Source organism: Schistocerca gregaria, chromosome 1 (assembly GCF_023897955.1).
Source record: "Schistocerca gregaria isolate iqSchGreg1 chromosome 1, iqSchGreg1.2, whole genome shotgun sequence".
NCBI classification, from domain to species: domain Eukaryota; kingdom Metazoa; phylum Arthropoda; class Insecta; order Orthoptera; family Acrididae; genus Schistocerca; species Schistocerca gregaria.
This window is the reverse complement of record NC_064920.1, coordinates 258,398,114-258,414,185: the sequence shown is the minus strand read 5'-3', so window position 1 is coordinate 258,414,185 and position 16,072 is coordinate 258,398,114. Positions and strand designations below refer to the sequence as shown.

The 16,072-nt window shown below is 39.8% G+C and overlaps 1 protein-coding gene across 1 annotated transcript in view; it reads right to left on the bottom strand.

The window, feature by feature from the left end:
- Positions 1–16,072, bottom strand: part of LOC126341345 (DNA-dependent protein kinase catalytic subunit-like) — a 526,946-nt gene that overhangs the window by 44,290 nt on the left and 466,584 nt on the right. The window contains exons 50-52 of the mRNA XM_050001770.1: positions 12,523–12,723; positions 1,708–1,814; positions 1,062–1,229 (exon numbers count right to left, since the gene is read on the bottom strand). Coding sequence (XP_049857727.1) covers positions 1,062–1,229; positions 1,708–1,814; positions 12,523–12,723 — 476 coding nt within the window. The remainder of the gene's footprint in view (positions 1–1,061; positions 1,230–1,707; positions 1,815–12,522; positions 12,724–16,072) is intronic.

Here is a 16,072-nt window from a genome sequence, read left to right as displayed (position 1 = left end):
TGACAGGGAACTATATTTGGTATATGGTTCTGTCACATCACATTGCACATGCAGCAGCAATATGAGCAGCAGTTGGCATCACAATAACCCAATGAATTGTTACAAATAGATTACTTCAAGGATAGCTCTTAGATAGATGCCCTGTGGCATGCATTTCATTGACCCCAACCAGCACCATTTGCTTCTTCAGTGGCGTCAAGCGAGAGATCATTGGAGGGCAGGGAGAGGAATAGTTGTATTTTCTGATGAAAGCTGCTTCTATCTTGGTGGCAGTGATGGTAGTGTGTTGGTTAGGAGAAGGCAAATGGAGAGCCCGCAACTGAACTGTCTGCATGCTACGCACGCTGAACCTGCACCTGGAGTAATGGTCTGGCTTGCAGTTTTGTGTGACAGCAGGAGAATTCTCATGATTATCCCATGCACCCTGACTGAAAATTTGTATGTCAATCTAGTGACTGAACCTGTTATGCTGTCTTTCATGAACAGTGTTCCAGGGGGTGATTTCCCACAGTATAATGCTTACCCACATACCGCTGTAGTAACTCAACATGCTCTACTGGATTGAGATTCTGCCTTGACCTGCTCGATCACCAGCTCTGTCTCCAGTCTAGCATATATGGGACATCATTATATGACAACTCCAGCATCATCCACAACCAGCTATTACTGTCCCTGTACTGACTGATCAAGTGCAATAGGTGTGGAACTTCATCCCACAAACTGACATCTGGCACACTGTTATTAATGTACTGGAATTCCACATTTGCAATAGCTTATCTTGCACTTACATTAACCCATGATCTTCCAATATCAATCACTTGAATGGGTTACCTAGGTAAATGAATGAAAGCTTGCCATTTTGATGGATGGTCCTACAAAATAATTCTGAATTTTTCCTTGATGATACTGACTAGGTTTAGGGTTTGTGACAGCTGAATGTTAGTGCACCACTGTATTCATATAACATATGTCACAAGCAGGAGCAGTGAATACATTTACATTCAAAAATCTTATTATGCACACTGATGATTTGTGAAACAGTAATTACAGCAATACTTTACCACATAATATCCCAAGGTACGCTGTTTACATTCTCATTGTATATTTTAACTGTTTCTTCAGGTGAATATTTACGGTAAGCACTTTCATATTTTTCTTTGTCCGTCAAGTTTTTTTTACTTGAACTTGAAGCAGAGAGCCAGTCTCTATAGCGTCGTAAAGCCTCATCCCTGTAACAAAATATTTTCATGAACAGTATTATTTTGTCTATGCTGAAATAGCAAAATAAAACATTGCTGAAAAACTTTAAGGGAAAAAATTCATTAATCGTCTTTGGAGATTTAGTGACTCACTATGCTCTTTCATTTTTGTATTTTTGCAACACAATCCCAACAGCATTTTCACTACCTTAAACAGTTTCAATCAACCAGTTGTCATCTACAGATTAAAAGCCATATGCTGCAAGCAGTTTCTGTTTGATAATGCAAAGGAAACCACTTTGCTGCAAGTGGTTTCCACTGCATTATCATAGGTCTTTGCTCTAGACATGACTATTTGCAGGTTGAAACCAGTTGCAGCATTGTGAAATAATCTTAGGACTGTGTCAATTAAGTACAAAAACAAAAAATTAAAAAAAAAATTAAATTTTGGGGATAAATTAAAAACCAGTACTTTATGTTTATAAAACATATCATCATTTATACTCACACAGATGTTTTCTCTTCTCCTGTGTATGAAGATTCTATTAATTCTTCCAGAGTTTTTGTATTATCCACCCACTGTATGAAACCAAGATTGCTGCTAAGTGGTACAACCTGCAAATAACATTTTTCTGTCAGAAGAACAGAATGTTCAGCTAAACCGCACTGCAGAACAAGCAGACATGTCTATTATGTTCTAAGAAAGAGTATGTGGTTCTCTTAAATATAAACAAGCAAATTATTTCTTCCAATATTTCCTATATTCGTTTTGAACTGAAGCATGGCAGAAGATATTGTGAAGCTATTATTTGGCTTCACGAGAATGGGGCAGATTTTGTTCATTCAGTCTGTAAAGTATTTGAATATGGAGTACCTCTCACACTAACATCATTATAACTAATTTCCATTATTGGTGTCACATCATTCTATACCAAGTATTCATCAAGTGCAAAGTGAGTCTGTTGTTGACTGTTTACTTTCTCAGCACCCTTCAGTTTGCAAGCCCAGGATATCCTCTCATATCAGTCTTGTCAAGGGTATATTATAATCACTCAACAAAACTAATACACATTTTAGAATAAGGTGTACAGTTGTGATACCAGAATGGCTTCCATCAAAGCAAAATGATAGGGTCCCTTAGGAAACCTGCTACCACACTGCAGTTTGCTAACCGATCACACCTATGCTTTGTGGACCCCTAACGAGCCCAGGCCTGTCAGAACTCTGCCACAGATCTTCTCTGATTGTACCATGAAATTCACGTGGCTGTTTCCTAAACCCTGCATTAGCTTCTTTGGGTTTGATAGTCACTTATATGACAGTCATTTTCATATCATTGTATACATTAACCCCTCCCCCCCCCCCCCCCCCCTCCCACTACAGCAAAATCTTCATTTCAAAATTGTCCATGTCTCTGCATCCCTTTCGCTCTTCCATAAAGCCTTGGACTTCACTGGGAATGGGTCTGTTCTGATGAAAAAATTCACAAAAAGATACACTTTTAAAAGCATTTGTAACTTAAAACTACCATGGGTTTCTTCATTTTACTTAAACGAATATCCTCAATTTTTTGAGGGGTATATGTTGTTCCCTGTTATTTTGCCTCTGCAGCTCCCACTAGTCCTTTGTAAATTATTCCCTGGTGTCTTAGAGCAGGTTCTATCACTGTTCACGTAATTTTTTGCAACCACCACACATCATTTTCCTGCAGTCCATGACCCACTTTCAACTATCGCTTTGTTACGAGTGTACGCTCTCATAAATTTCTTCCTTAAATTAAGGGATGTTTGTTTCTTTTAGTCTGTTCCTTGCATTTTCCTTGCTTTATGTGCCCTACATTATTTTGCTTCCAAGGAGGCAGAATTCCTTTACTTCAGCTATATCAACTACCTCTATTTTTCTGCACGTTGTTACAGAATAGAATAAAAAGCACTTCTGAGATAGAGAAATTTGTTAGTATCAAATATAAATTTATGAGTTAGGAAGTCTTTCCTGAAAGTGGTTATCTGGTGACTAAGCTTCTATGGAAGTGAAATGTGGGTGAAAACGATACAGACAAGTAGAGAATAGAAAATTTTGAAGCTCTGGCACTACAGAAGAATGCGCAAGTTTATATGGGTACAGTTAGTAACTGATGAGGAGCTACCAAACTTAAGTGAGGAAAAAAACTTGACTAAATTAAGGAATTGCTTGACAGGATCCTGTGCATTAATGGATTGTCAGTTTGGTAATGGAGGGAACAGTGGATGTAAAAATTTTGTATGGAGACCAAAATATAAATGTAGCACACAAGTTTAAATGAATGCAGTCGTTATTCACAGATGAAGAGGCTTGCACAAGATAGATGAGCATGAAGAGCTTCAGACTGAAGACCTTTCACCAGAATTTTGATCACACTGCTGAACCTTCTTTTCTTGCCATAGTTGCTTCTCTGGCATACAAGGGAATTCCTAAGAGAAGCCTTAAACCTTTTTTTAGCCTGAGCACTTCTCTCTTGGTCTCCTATTCTAATTATTAAATATTTTTGTGAGAATATGAAACTTTTTCACCATTTCACACAGCCAAACAAGTCTTTCTCTGTTATCAAGTTCAATGTTAGAAATGCCTGTCTTGTGCCTTAAGCTTTCATAAAGAGAAACTGGTCATCTAACATTCCTTGAATTTTGTTTTCCATTCTTCTGTACATTGTTCTTGTCTGCAATGTGGGTGAATGAGCTGTTAAGGAAATTGTGGGATAGTTCTTCAACACTGTTCATTTTTGGCATGCTGGTGTAGAAGCTTCCAAGAAACCACTTAGTGCAAAATCTGTGCATTTCACAGGTTTATTTACATATGTCACCCAACTTTCAATAATCCACTGTGTCTTCCATCTGCTATACATTTATATTCAAAACTTATATACTAAAATTTTATGTAAAATTTAAACATCCATTTTGTGTTGATTGTTTCAAAAAAATCACGTGGATGACATGATTTATTGTTTCTTGGTCTATCTATCTTCTTGTTTCTTTTAGCTAACCTTTATCCTGTATCTTCAAAGCATTGAATGTTAATTTTTGGATTTTGCAGTATTAATAGCAGAAGGTGGCAGGATGCCCTTCCTGTATCACAGTGTCCATCAAACCAGAAACACATGTGTAGGGTCTTCTGCATATGGTGCTGTACTCTTGGAAGGTGGGAGTGTCCATAGCTTTCGCATCATGAAATGAACAAGAAAGTGCAACATTTTATCACCATAATGTTGAAATAAACATCTCGTTTCACGTTCACAGTACACTGAATGAATAGGCCCATGTCATAGTAAGAGAAACATTACAGAAACTTGAGCTACATCGATCAGTCACTGTGGGTAAAATGCCTCATTTGGCTGTTAAATACTTCATTTGGTTGTCTGTGTACTCAACACCTTATATAATTTGAAAAGTGGCAATACTATTACTTGTTGATTAGATTAGATGTACTTTTCATTCCAATTTATCCATAGTGAGATCCTCTGGGATGTGAACATGTCAGAAAACAAGAATACGCAGTGAATATTTACAAAATAAGAACACATGTTAATGTATCTTTTATCACCAAATATTAAATATTCAATACACTTCAGTGAAAATGATAATTCTTAGGCTATCATTGCCAAGCAACATCAACTACAGGAAATGACATAGCAAACATTTTACAGCATTTATTTACAATGATCACATTACTGCATAATATTGTACATAAGTCAGATTTATGAAATATTAACGTTATGTGATATTAATAACATGCATGCATCAATTGTTTCTGCTAAAAAATTCATCCATTTAGTAGGAGGAGCTGACCACCAATAAATCTTTTAGACTCTTCTTAAACTGAACTTCATTATTACTTCTTTTTATGGCTCCTGGCATGTTACTGAAAATGTATATTGCTGAATAGTGGACACTTTTCTGAACCAAAGTAAGTGACTAAATCTTTGAGGAAGTTATACTGATTTCTAGAATTGATTCCATACTATACTATTTCTAGTACTGATTCCATGCTATACACTTACAGTCAGCTATTGCCCAGTTTCTGTGTTTTTTGGCCCACTTCAGATGTGCAGCTTTATTTGAGTACAGGCCATTTGTAAGCTACCCAACTCGAAATGTCACTCAGAAACAAACTGAAATAGACGTACATTCAGATACAGCAGTAATTCCTGACTGGTTTGACCGAGCGAGATGGTGCAGTGGTTAGCACACTGGAATCGCATTCTGGAGGACGACAGTTCAAACCTGCGTCCGGCCATCCTGATTTTGTGTGTGTGTGTGTGTGTGTGTGTGTGTGTGTGTGTGTGTTTGTGTGTGTGTGTATGTGTGTAATTACAAAGGAGACTGTTTGGCTGAAAGCTTATGTGTTTCACAGCCTTTTTGTCATTCCTATCTGTGACTCAACATCTCTGCTATATGGTGAGTAGCTATCTATTCTTTTCATAATATCGTCATTATTCCATATAGGATTTTCCATTGTTTGAACAGTAGTAGTTGCATGATATGATGAAAAACAAAAGACAGCTATAATTTTTATTTGTTAACAAAGACATGTGAAGCATTATTTCATCATCATCAACATGATGACATTTTATTGATATCACTGATTTCATTAGAATTTTTAAGGAGGCACGATGGTGATTTTACAAAAAAAATATATTTTAAAAATAAATACACTCCTGGAAATGGAAAAAAGAACACACTGACACCGGTGTGTCAGACCCACCATACTTGCTCCGGACACTGCGAGGGGGCTGTACAAGCAATGATCACACGCACGGCACAGCGGACACACCTGGAACAGCGGTGTTGGCCGTCGAATGGGGCTAGCTGCGCAGCATTTGTGCACCGCCGCCGCCAGTGTCAGCCCGTTTGCCGTGGCATACGGAGCTCCATCGCAGTCTTTAACACTGATAGCATGCTGCGACAGCGTGGACGTGAACCGTATGTGCAGTTGACGGACTTTGAGCGAGGGTGTATAGTGGGCATGGACGTACCACCGAATTGCTCAACACGTGGGGCGTGAGGTCTCCACAGTACATCGACGTTGTCCTCAGTGGTCGGCGGAAGGTGCACGTGCCCGCCGACCTGGGACCGGACCGCAGCGACGCACGGATGCACGCCAAGACCGTAGGATCCTACGCAGTGCCGTAGGGGACCGCACCGCCACTTCCCAGCAAATTAGGGACACTGTTGCTCTTGGGGTATCGGCGAGGACCATTCGCAACCATCTCCATGAAGCTGGGCTACGGTCCCGCACACCATTAGGCCGTCTTCCGCTCACGCCTCAACATCGTGCAGCCCGCCTCCAGTGGTGTCGCGACAGGCGTGAATGGAGGGACGAATGGAGACGTGTAGTCTTGAGCGATGAGAGAAGCTTCTGCCTTGGTGCCAATGATGGTCGTATGCGTGTTTGGCGCCGTGCAGGTGAGTGCCACAATCAGGACTGCATACGACCGAGGCACACAGGGCCAACACCCGTAATGATGGTGTGGGGAGCGATCTCCTACACTGGCCGTACACCTCTGGTGATCGTCGAGGGGACACTGAATAGTGCACGGTACATCTAAACCGTCATCGAACCTATCGTTCTACCATTCCTAGACCGGCAAGGGAACTTGCTGTTCCAACAGGACAATGCACGTCCACATGTATCCCGTGCCACCCAACGTGCTCTAGAAGGTGTAAGTCAACTACCCTGGCCAGCAAGATCTCCGGATCTGTCCCCCATAGAGCATGTTTGGGACTGGATGAAGCGTCGTCTCACGCGGTCTGCACGTCCAGCACGAACGCTCGTCCAACTGAGGTGCCAGGTGGAAATGGCATGGCAAGCCGTTCCACAGTACTACATCCAGCATCTCTACGATCGTCTCCATGGGAGAATAGCAGCCTGCATTGCTGCGAAAGGTGGATATACACTGTACTAGTGCCGACATTGTGCATGCTCTGTTGCCTGTGTCTATGTGCCTGTGGTTCTGTCAGTGTGATCATGTGATGTATCTGACCCCAGGAATGTGTCAATAAAGTTTCCCCTTCCTGGGACAATGAATTCACGGTGTTCTTATTTCAATTTCCAGGAGTGTATATTAATTTATGACTTACTGACAATACGTTCCCAAGTTTTTATGACTATGACCATTATTTTCACTGCAATAAATTAAGTACATCACTGCCTGCCTGCCTGCCTGCCTGAACTTACATATCATTCAGCTTGCTTTCAATCCAAAATTTGTATAATCGATATTGTTTTATCTTTTACATCTGGACACTACAGCATTGCAAAATCTTTGTTGTAGTTACAGGAGTCAGCCAAAGATGACACTATTTCTACGAATAAGCAATGTAACCAAGTCTGAGATGTCATGTGATATAATTACTGGTGTTCACACAGGGTTAATATGATAATTTGGGTGAATTGTGCATATATTATCCACAATTATCCCTGCTTACAATGGATGAAAAGCAAATTCTGCCTGGAATCATTTTACTCTCAAGATATTTCCGGAGGTTCTCTCGATGAGAGTGCTAGGAACAAAATGGATTCTAATTTGCCACTGCAACTTGAAAATTCATGTGCATCTTGCACAGCCAAAAAATGTTTACATGCAGTTACACAATACACAAAACTGTAATAATTTTTAAGACGTGCTCCCTGACTGCAAGATAGCGATAACATCTGTGGCAACGATAAAAGATAGGTAGGGCAGACATGATTATTAATGAGCAATTCTGCATGCATTAATCAATTGGTAGTTCTCTGCCTGTCAATCTGTGTTGAGATCTGAAAGAGAGTACATGTATGTGTAAAAAATGCACACATGCCAAGTATTATTAACCTTGTGAATGTATTACATCAAGGTCGTGCATGAAAATATATTCAGGACAGTTTTAAAAAGTTGTTTGAATATGTATTTATTAGTCCATGAAGGATATTACAACAAGTATTTGGATGATCGTGAAGTCCTGCAAGGACACCAGTAATAATGGAGCGAAATACCAACATGTAACCACTATGTTACAGAGGTACAAGCAATTATTTCTGGAAGGGACAGAATAACATTTTTAATTTTTATATTTATGTATTCACAATGAAATCTTTTTGTTCCATTTTTTCTTCATTAACTAGGATACTGTTTGGATAGCTGAAACCCCCCTTTTTCTATTATATATTCGAGAATAAACTTAAAAATCATTTAACCCTTCAAATAATATTTGCTTTTCATTACCAAATCCCTTTTCCCACTAATTATCCCACAGACTGTTAAGTAGCACTAGCAAACACACAGGAGAAGTTAACGCCTAAAGTAATATACATAAATTACGCCTACAAGAAAAGATAACCTTTCACATATAATATTGGTCTTTCTTTGTGTGCTTATTCTTTAAGATAAATAAAACACAAATGAGCCAGTAAAAATTAAAATAATGATATAAACGGCTTGTCTTCTGGGACCATAATTTTTCTACGTGGCTAATCCATTAAGTGTTAAGTTTTGAATGAGAATGTAATGCTCAATGATTTACGAAATGCATTACACATTCTCACATGTAACATAATTCATCCAGTGTAAAACAAAATTATCTTTGACAGCAATGCTTCTCAAATCATCACACGCACTGTTTTCCTGAGGCCTGTTAGAAATATAAACAGTTATGACATCATGTTCATCAAAAGCAGACTCTTGTGTATGCACTGTGTTTTGTTGTTGTAAATCACACTTTTTTTGTAACTAAAGTTTTATTTTGGTGTTACCCTCTTGTTTATGTTTTATTGTTGCAGTATTCTTCTGCAGTAGAGGGCTAAACTAAAATTGTTTTTTAGAGTATCAGTTCTTACGGTCAGAATTACAAAAATTTAACTGAAAAGTAGGATAGTGAAAAATTTCTGGAATTCTAAAAAATTCCTGGAATTCTAAAAAATTTCCAGGTTTTGCTGAATTATTTTCAGCATGAAAATATTCTCATATTTTTTCCAGATTTCATGGTTGACATGGTATTGTACACCCTGAGTTTGTGGTCCCAAAACTGTTTAGACAGCAACATATATTGCTGTTCTATATTACAACCCAGGCAATGAAGAAAAAGCAAAGGTATTAGAACTTTTAGGAATGAATCAAAGAACTTAGACATTACAAACACTGACAATGCTGGACAAGACGTGGGTCAATAAGGCTGCTGCAGCATTGATAAATACATCCAAAATTCACAAGTAGTTGACAAGATCATGTAGAAGAGGAAGAGAAGCTGACAAAGACCCTGAATACCGTGAGGAAGATTTTAAACATGTATAAAATCCCTATTTTTCAAGAAAAGTTGTAAAATTAAACAAAGCAAACTTTAAATCTGTTTTTCTACAAACATTATTTTTGTTTTGTTTTTAGGAACATTAAGGTTAACTCAAAGATGGTTTAAGCTAGAACGTTCAAACTGCTGAGTTCTTGTAAGTAAGTAGCCTGTTTGTAATGGACTAATGAAGTACATAGGAGCGAATTACAAGTGATACGTGGTGAAATACATGAAAAATTCACACTCAAAAACTGTTCACATAAAAAATTAATAAAACCTTATTTAATGATACTGTAGTATTCATTTTAACCCAACAATGCAAACTCCACGTTGGAATAGGACAGATTGCTACTCACTGTAAAGATCACACGTTGAGCTGCAGACAGGCACAACAAAAAGACCATTACACCTTATAGCTTTCGTGCAAAGCCTTCTCCAGCAAAGTAAAACACACACACACACACACACACACACACACACACACACACACACACACACACTTCCACAAGCAAGCACACAAGACACCTCATACACACACAACTGCTACCACCGGCAGCTCCAACTGGTGTGCAACTGTCATATGAACGGCGATCTGAAGTGCGGTAGAGAAGGGAGAGGGACAGCAAAGTATGAGCAGAGGAAGAGAAGAGCGGTATCTGTCAGGGGATACGTGGACTAGAGACTGCCAGGTGCAGCATTTGAAAGTGGGGCATGGGGAGGAAGAAAAAAATTGGGAGCGGAAAAGAAGAGGATCAGGTAAGGGGGAAAGGATGGGCGGGTACATTGACAATGAGCAGCACACAAAGAGGGTGGGGGAATGTGACAGGGAGTAGACAATAGAGTGAAAGGGTGGAAACTGTTGGGTGGAGAGAGAGAGGGCACAGTAGGCTGAGGCCGTTATAATTTTGGGAGCAGATAATATGTGCAATGATAACTCCCATCTGCACAGTTCAGTGAAGCTGGTGTGGCTAAGATCAAAGTTGACCAACCTGTGGCATAACATGCAGCTTAACACACCGTACTTGATTTCAATGGCTGCTTGACAACCTGGGACATCTGGATCCTCCTCTCCACCACCAGCTTTCAGAACTGTACAGATAGGTGTTATCTTTACAACACACTATCCACTCCCGAAATTATCCCACATCAACCTATAGTAACCTACTGTCCCCACACCTTCCACCCAATAGTTTCCACCCCCTCATCCTTTTGCCTTCTCCCTTTTCAAGTTCCCACACCCTCTTTGTTTGTGTACCAGCCTCTGTCAACCCCTACCTCCCAACACTTTGCCTGGCAGTCTCTATAACCTGCACACTCTGGCCCGTAAGACAGCACTCTTCTCTCCCCCACCAGATCCTGCTGTCCCTCCCCCCTCCCCACCCCACTCCACTCCAGATTGCTATTCACATGACATTCACATCCGAGTCAGAGCTGCCGATGGTAACAGTCATGTGCGCATGTGCGTGTGAGAGCAATCTATTCTTATCCTAGTATTATTATTAATTTTAGTCCAAGATGAATATAAAAAGACTGTTTTGGCCAAGTTTTATGATACTGTGTATTTTGGTTGAGAATTTAAGTATTTCTAAATTGTTTAATGTTGCTGCATAGTTATTAACAACTAATAATGTTAATATTCATTGTATAACTTCTTTTCGTATAAAGAATACTAGGCTGATTTCCTTCGAACAGATGTGTCCAGATGTGACGGTTCGCCCACTTTTATTTCTTAGTCGATTGTCCTCGGTGTCAATGTACTGGCTGAAAAAATAGGGAGTGGAAGTGCAGTACTGTCTACTGCAAAAAAGTAGCCAACAGATGCACAGTTGCGTTTCACAGTCCTTTACTTTCACTGTTCACAACCCCCCCCCCCCCCCCCCCCCCCCCCCAATATTAATCAGATATATGGCCAGTGCACTACTGTTTAACTTTTGATAAGCCTCATTAATAGGTTGCAGGCGAACATCCATATACTGTTATAGAATAGTTTACTGTTGAACATCTATGAACAGTAAAAAACATAACCACATAGTTCACAGTTTTTTCGGAATAATCAGGTACGCATGGAACAGATGCTGTCATTGTTTTAACACACGGCCTAATTGTGTTATGCTTCTTTCACAGTTAAGTTGATGCATTGTTGTTGTTGTTCTAATCAACACAGGTTTCTTGTCTGATGCCCGGCCATGGACGGACTGTCCCGCAACAAAAAAAATTGGGCCCTTATATATCCTCATAATAATAGGTACTAAAACAACTACACATTGTTCAAAGCTAAATTTACAGAAATTACAATTAAAACTTAATTCATTAAATTAACTGAATACCTCGACAAATTAGTTCTTTTTAATAGTTTCTTCTACCACAAAAATTAGGCTGAATTGTTTCTTTAAATCATGAAATTGACATACATCATTACGCAAACAAAACTTTTGACAAAACTGTTAATTACTTTGGATTTAATTAAGGGCTGGCTTTGCTAACATGGTTTTGAATAGATCTAAACAGATACTTTAAGATTACTAGTATTTTGTCTTCCAAATGTTTACAGTTATTGCAGAATTTATATTTGTTTATAAGTCAACAGCAGAATTTAATTTAAGAAATAGTTACTTATTTCACCCTATAATGAAAGTATTAATTAGCAATAGTCAAAATAAATTAGAAAATCAATTACACACATAAAAATAAGCACAAAATTAGATATGGTGCTATATTCTTTAAAACTAAGGGCCAACCTTTCTCTTTCATGAAAATGCTGATATACTCACATATGTTAATGATGATAAGTCAAAAGTGAAAAAAGGAATTTTAAGGAGGCAGATGGCAAAACAAGAAGGGGAGTAAAAATATCCTGTGTTGCTTCATAACATGGTGAATATTTAGCATTTATTTTTCAACTAAATTTAACATTTACTTTTAATTTAATTAAATAATTCTGCAATTTTACGACCATCCCCTCCTTAAATTTGAAATAGAGGAGTACAAACGGTAAACTATAAAGCAACTGGAGAGACTAAACTTACCTGATAGGTTTTTATGCGCAGCTGCTGTTCTCTGCACACTGAATCCTGTGTTAACATTTTAGTCATAAGACTGAATAGTTGTTGAATTCTCTGATCAAGGCGCAAGTCCTCACCATGTTTTATTATACAGTGATGTTCCTTTGCATCATTGCCAAGTATTGTTAGCCTTATAGGTTTCCGCACTGAATGTAATACGATCACCTTTTGCAACAAAATTACAATGTTTGTCAAGATGCAGAATCAAATGGTCATCTAAAATGGAATACTTTTAAAGTACACTTAAAAATAAAAGTGTTATAATTGTTAAGAAGGGATATGCTACATGTATGCCACTCATATTGTAACTGAGACATTCTAGAAACAGACATGAATAATGTTGCCTTAAAAAAAAAAAAAAAAAGGCCCTAAGTTAGCAGAATATATTATTGTTATACTCCTTTAACCAATTCACATTGAAATGAGATGATCTGCCATCAGAAAGAATTCAGAAAGTGTGCCAGTCACATTTGTTGTTGTTTTAGTCCGAAGACTGGTTTGATGCAGTTCTTCACATTACATTACAACTACAGAATTCACAGCAGAGACTGGGTATGAGTGTTTGAAAGGGCTTAAGAGAGACTTTTGAAGAACAGAAATCCAATTCAAAAACAAAGGTTTGCTCCTGAATTATAGAGTATAGTGTTTTAAGGGCAGGAGATGGTTTATATCTTACCAGAGATAGTGCTAAAATTGTATATTAGCACAGACACAAATGTACGCATTTCACTTGTAATGAAATTTTGTTTGCTAGCAATATCTGAAGGACAATACTTCAAATGTGTTTTGACATAGTCCTATAGTTACTTCCACCAAATACATTCTAAGAACTAGGACAGCTAACTTACTGCCAATTTATGAATTCACAAACACTACCACTTTTTTCGCAGCCTGAGGAGAGACAATAGAGCTGCTAAAACCCAATTACAATGAAGAAACTGGAAGAAGGTAAAACATCACACATTTATATATAATCTCCTTGGTAAATCAAGTCAATTAGTGCTACTCATAAATTAATGTGGGAAATGCATCATTTCCATTACACAATAAGTCATGTGCGAAGTGATATATGTGTTACTACTTAATACAACCACATCTACACTTTGATGTGTCAAAGCATCCTCTGTTTTCAATAGGCTACATTCTCTTAGTACTATTTACCCGAAGCATTAAAACATGTCTTTTTACAAATATGCAAATAGGACTACTCTATGAAATTAATTTCAACGATAAGATTTTTCTTTGCCTCCACTGAAGTAGAGATCTGCAGAATATATATGCTGTGTGAGATTTTTTGTTGTTGTTGTGGTTTGCACCACGAGGCACAGGTTTAAAACAGCAACTAAAAGGGAAAACACGATAAAAGACAGATTGAAAGGCATAGGATTTAATAAAAAAAAAGCATAATCAAATGTCCTTAGACAGGTTTGTCAAGTTGATAAAACAAAGAACTCGAACAGCTGGTCCTGGGTCATCTGCTAAAAATGGCATCCAGAGTACATGGCAGGCCAAGATCAAGACGCAGTGTATTAAAATCCGGACAGGACATTAAAATGTGGTGGACCGTCAGCAATTGCCCACATGGGCAGAACGGCGCCGGCGCATCCGTCAGCAGATGGCGATGGCTGAACCGGCAGTGTCCAATTCGTAACCGGGCCAAAACGACCTCCTCCTGCCAAGAAGGGCGTGAGGAGGTCGTGCAAGCCAGGAAAAGAGGTTTCAAGGCCCAAAGCTTGTTGTCCGTAAGTGCACCCCAATCGGCATGCCACAGCGATAAAATGCGGCAACAAATGACCCTGCTAAAATCTGATGAAGGGACACAACAAGAAGCTGTCCGAGGCTGGAGGACCACAGACAAGGCCGCGGCATCTGCAGCTTCGTTCCCAGGGATATCGACATGGCCAGGAACCCACATAAAGCTAACCGGAGAACCGTCGTCCACCAGCTGCTGAAGACAGCGTTGGATCCGGTGCACGAAAGAGTGAACCGGATACGGATCACTAAGGCTCTGGATGGCGCTCAGGGAATCGGAGCAGATCACATAAGCAGAATGTCGGTAAAGAACAGCCTGGTAGAGGGCAAAGAGCTCAGCTGCGAAGACTGAAAAATGGCGATGGAGCTGGTATTTGAAACTTTGTGCCCCGACAATAAAAGAACACCCGACACCGTCATTGGTCTTAGAGCCATCTGTACAAATGAAGGTCATATTAATGAACTTCGAACGAAGTTCGACAAAACGGGAGTGGTATACCGAATTGGGGGTAACCTTCTTTGGGAGCGAGCTGAGGTCAAGGTGAACGCAAACCTGAGCCTGGAGCCAAGGTGGCGTGTGGCTCTCGCCCACTCTAAAGGTTGCAGGGAGTGAAAAATCAAGAAGTTGCAGGAGGCGACGAAAGCGAACTCCAAAAAAAAGTAACGATAAGACGGGTGGTCGGGCATTGACAGTAGCCGACAGACATACCAACAAAGCAGTATATCATGCCGGTAGGTGAGTAGCAATTCACTGGCTTCAGAATGAAGACTCTTGATGGGACTAGTATAAAACGCGCTGATCGCAAGACGTAAACGCCGATGTTGTATGGAGTTAAGGAAGCATAAGATGGACGGCGGTGCAGAGGAGTATACGAAGCTCCCATAATCCAGCTTGGAGCGGACGCTCGACTGATATAGGCGAAGTAGGATGGTTCGATCCGCTACCCACGACATACCACTGAGAACACGGAGGACATTTAGAGAACGGGTACCAACGGGCAGCCAAATATGACATATGTGGAGACCAGCTAAGTTTCCTGTCAAATGTAAGACCTAAAAATTTTGTTGTCTCCACGAATGGAAGAGCAATGGGACCGAGTCATAAGGATGGTGGGAGAAACTCTTTGTAGTGCCAGAAGTTAATACAGACCGTCTTATCGGCAGAAAAATGGAAGCCATTGGTGACAATCCAGGAGTGAAGACGGTCAAGAGAACGCTGAAGACAGCGCTCCAGCAAACATGTACACTGCGCGCTGTAATAGATGGTAAAATCGTGCACGAAAAGGGAGCTTGATACATCAGCTGGGAGGCAAACCATTATTCGATTGATTGCTATGGCAAAGAGAGCGAGGCTCAAAACTGAGCCCTGTGGCACCCCACTCTCCTGGCGAAAGGTGTCTGACAGGACAGAACCCACACGTACCCTGAACTGTCGACCCATTAAAAAGGAAGGAATAAAAAGAGGGAGGCGACCGCAAAGGCCCCATGTGTGCATGGTGCGGAGAATGCCCACCCTCCAACAGGTGTCGTAAGCCTTCTCCAAATCAAAGAACGGGCGCTTTTGCAAGAAGTTATTCATAATGAAGGTCAACAAGGTAACCAGATGGTCAACAGCAGAGCGGCGCCTACGAAATCCACATTGTACATAGGTAAGTAGGCGTTGAGATTCGAGCAGCCACACCAAACCAGAGTTAACCATTCGCTCCATCACCTTACAGACACAGCTGGTAAGCGAGATGGGTTGATAACTGGAAGGCAAGTG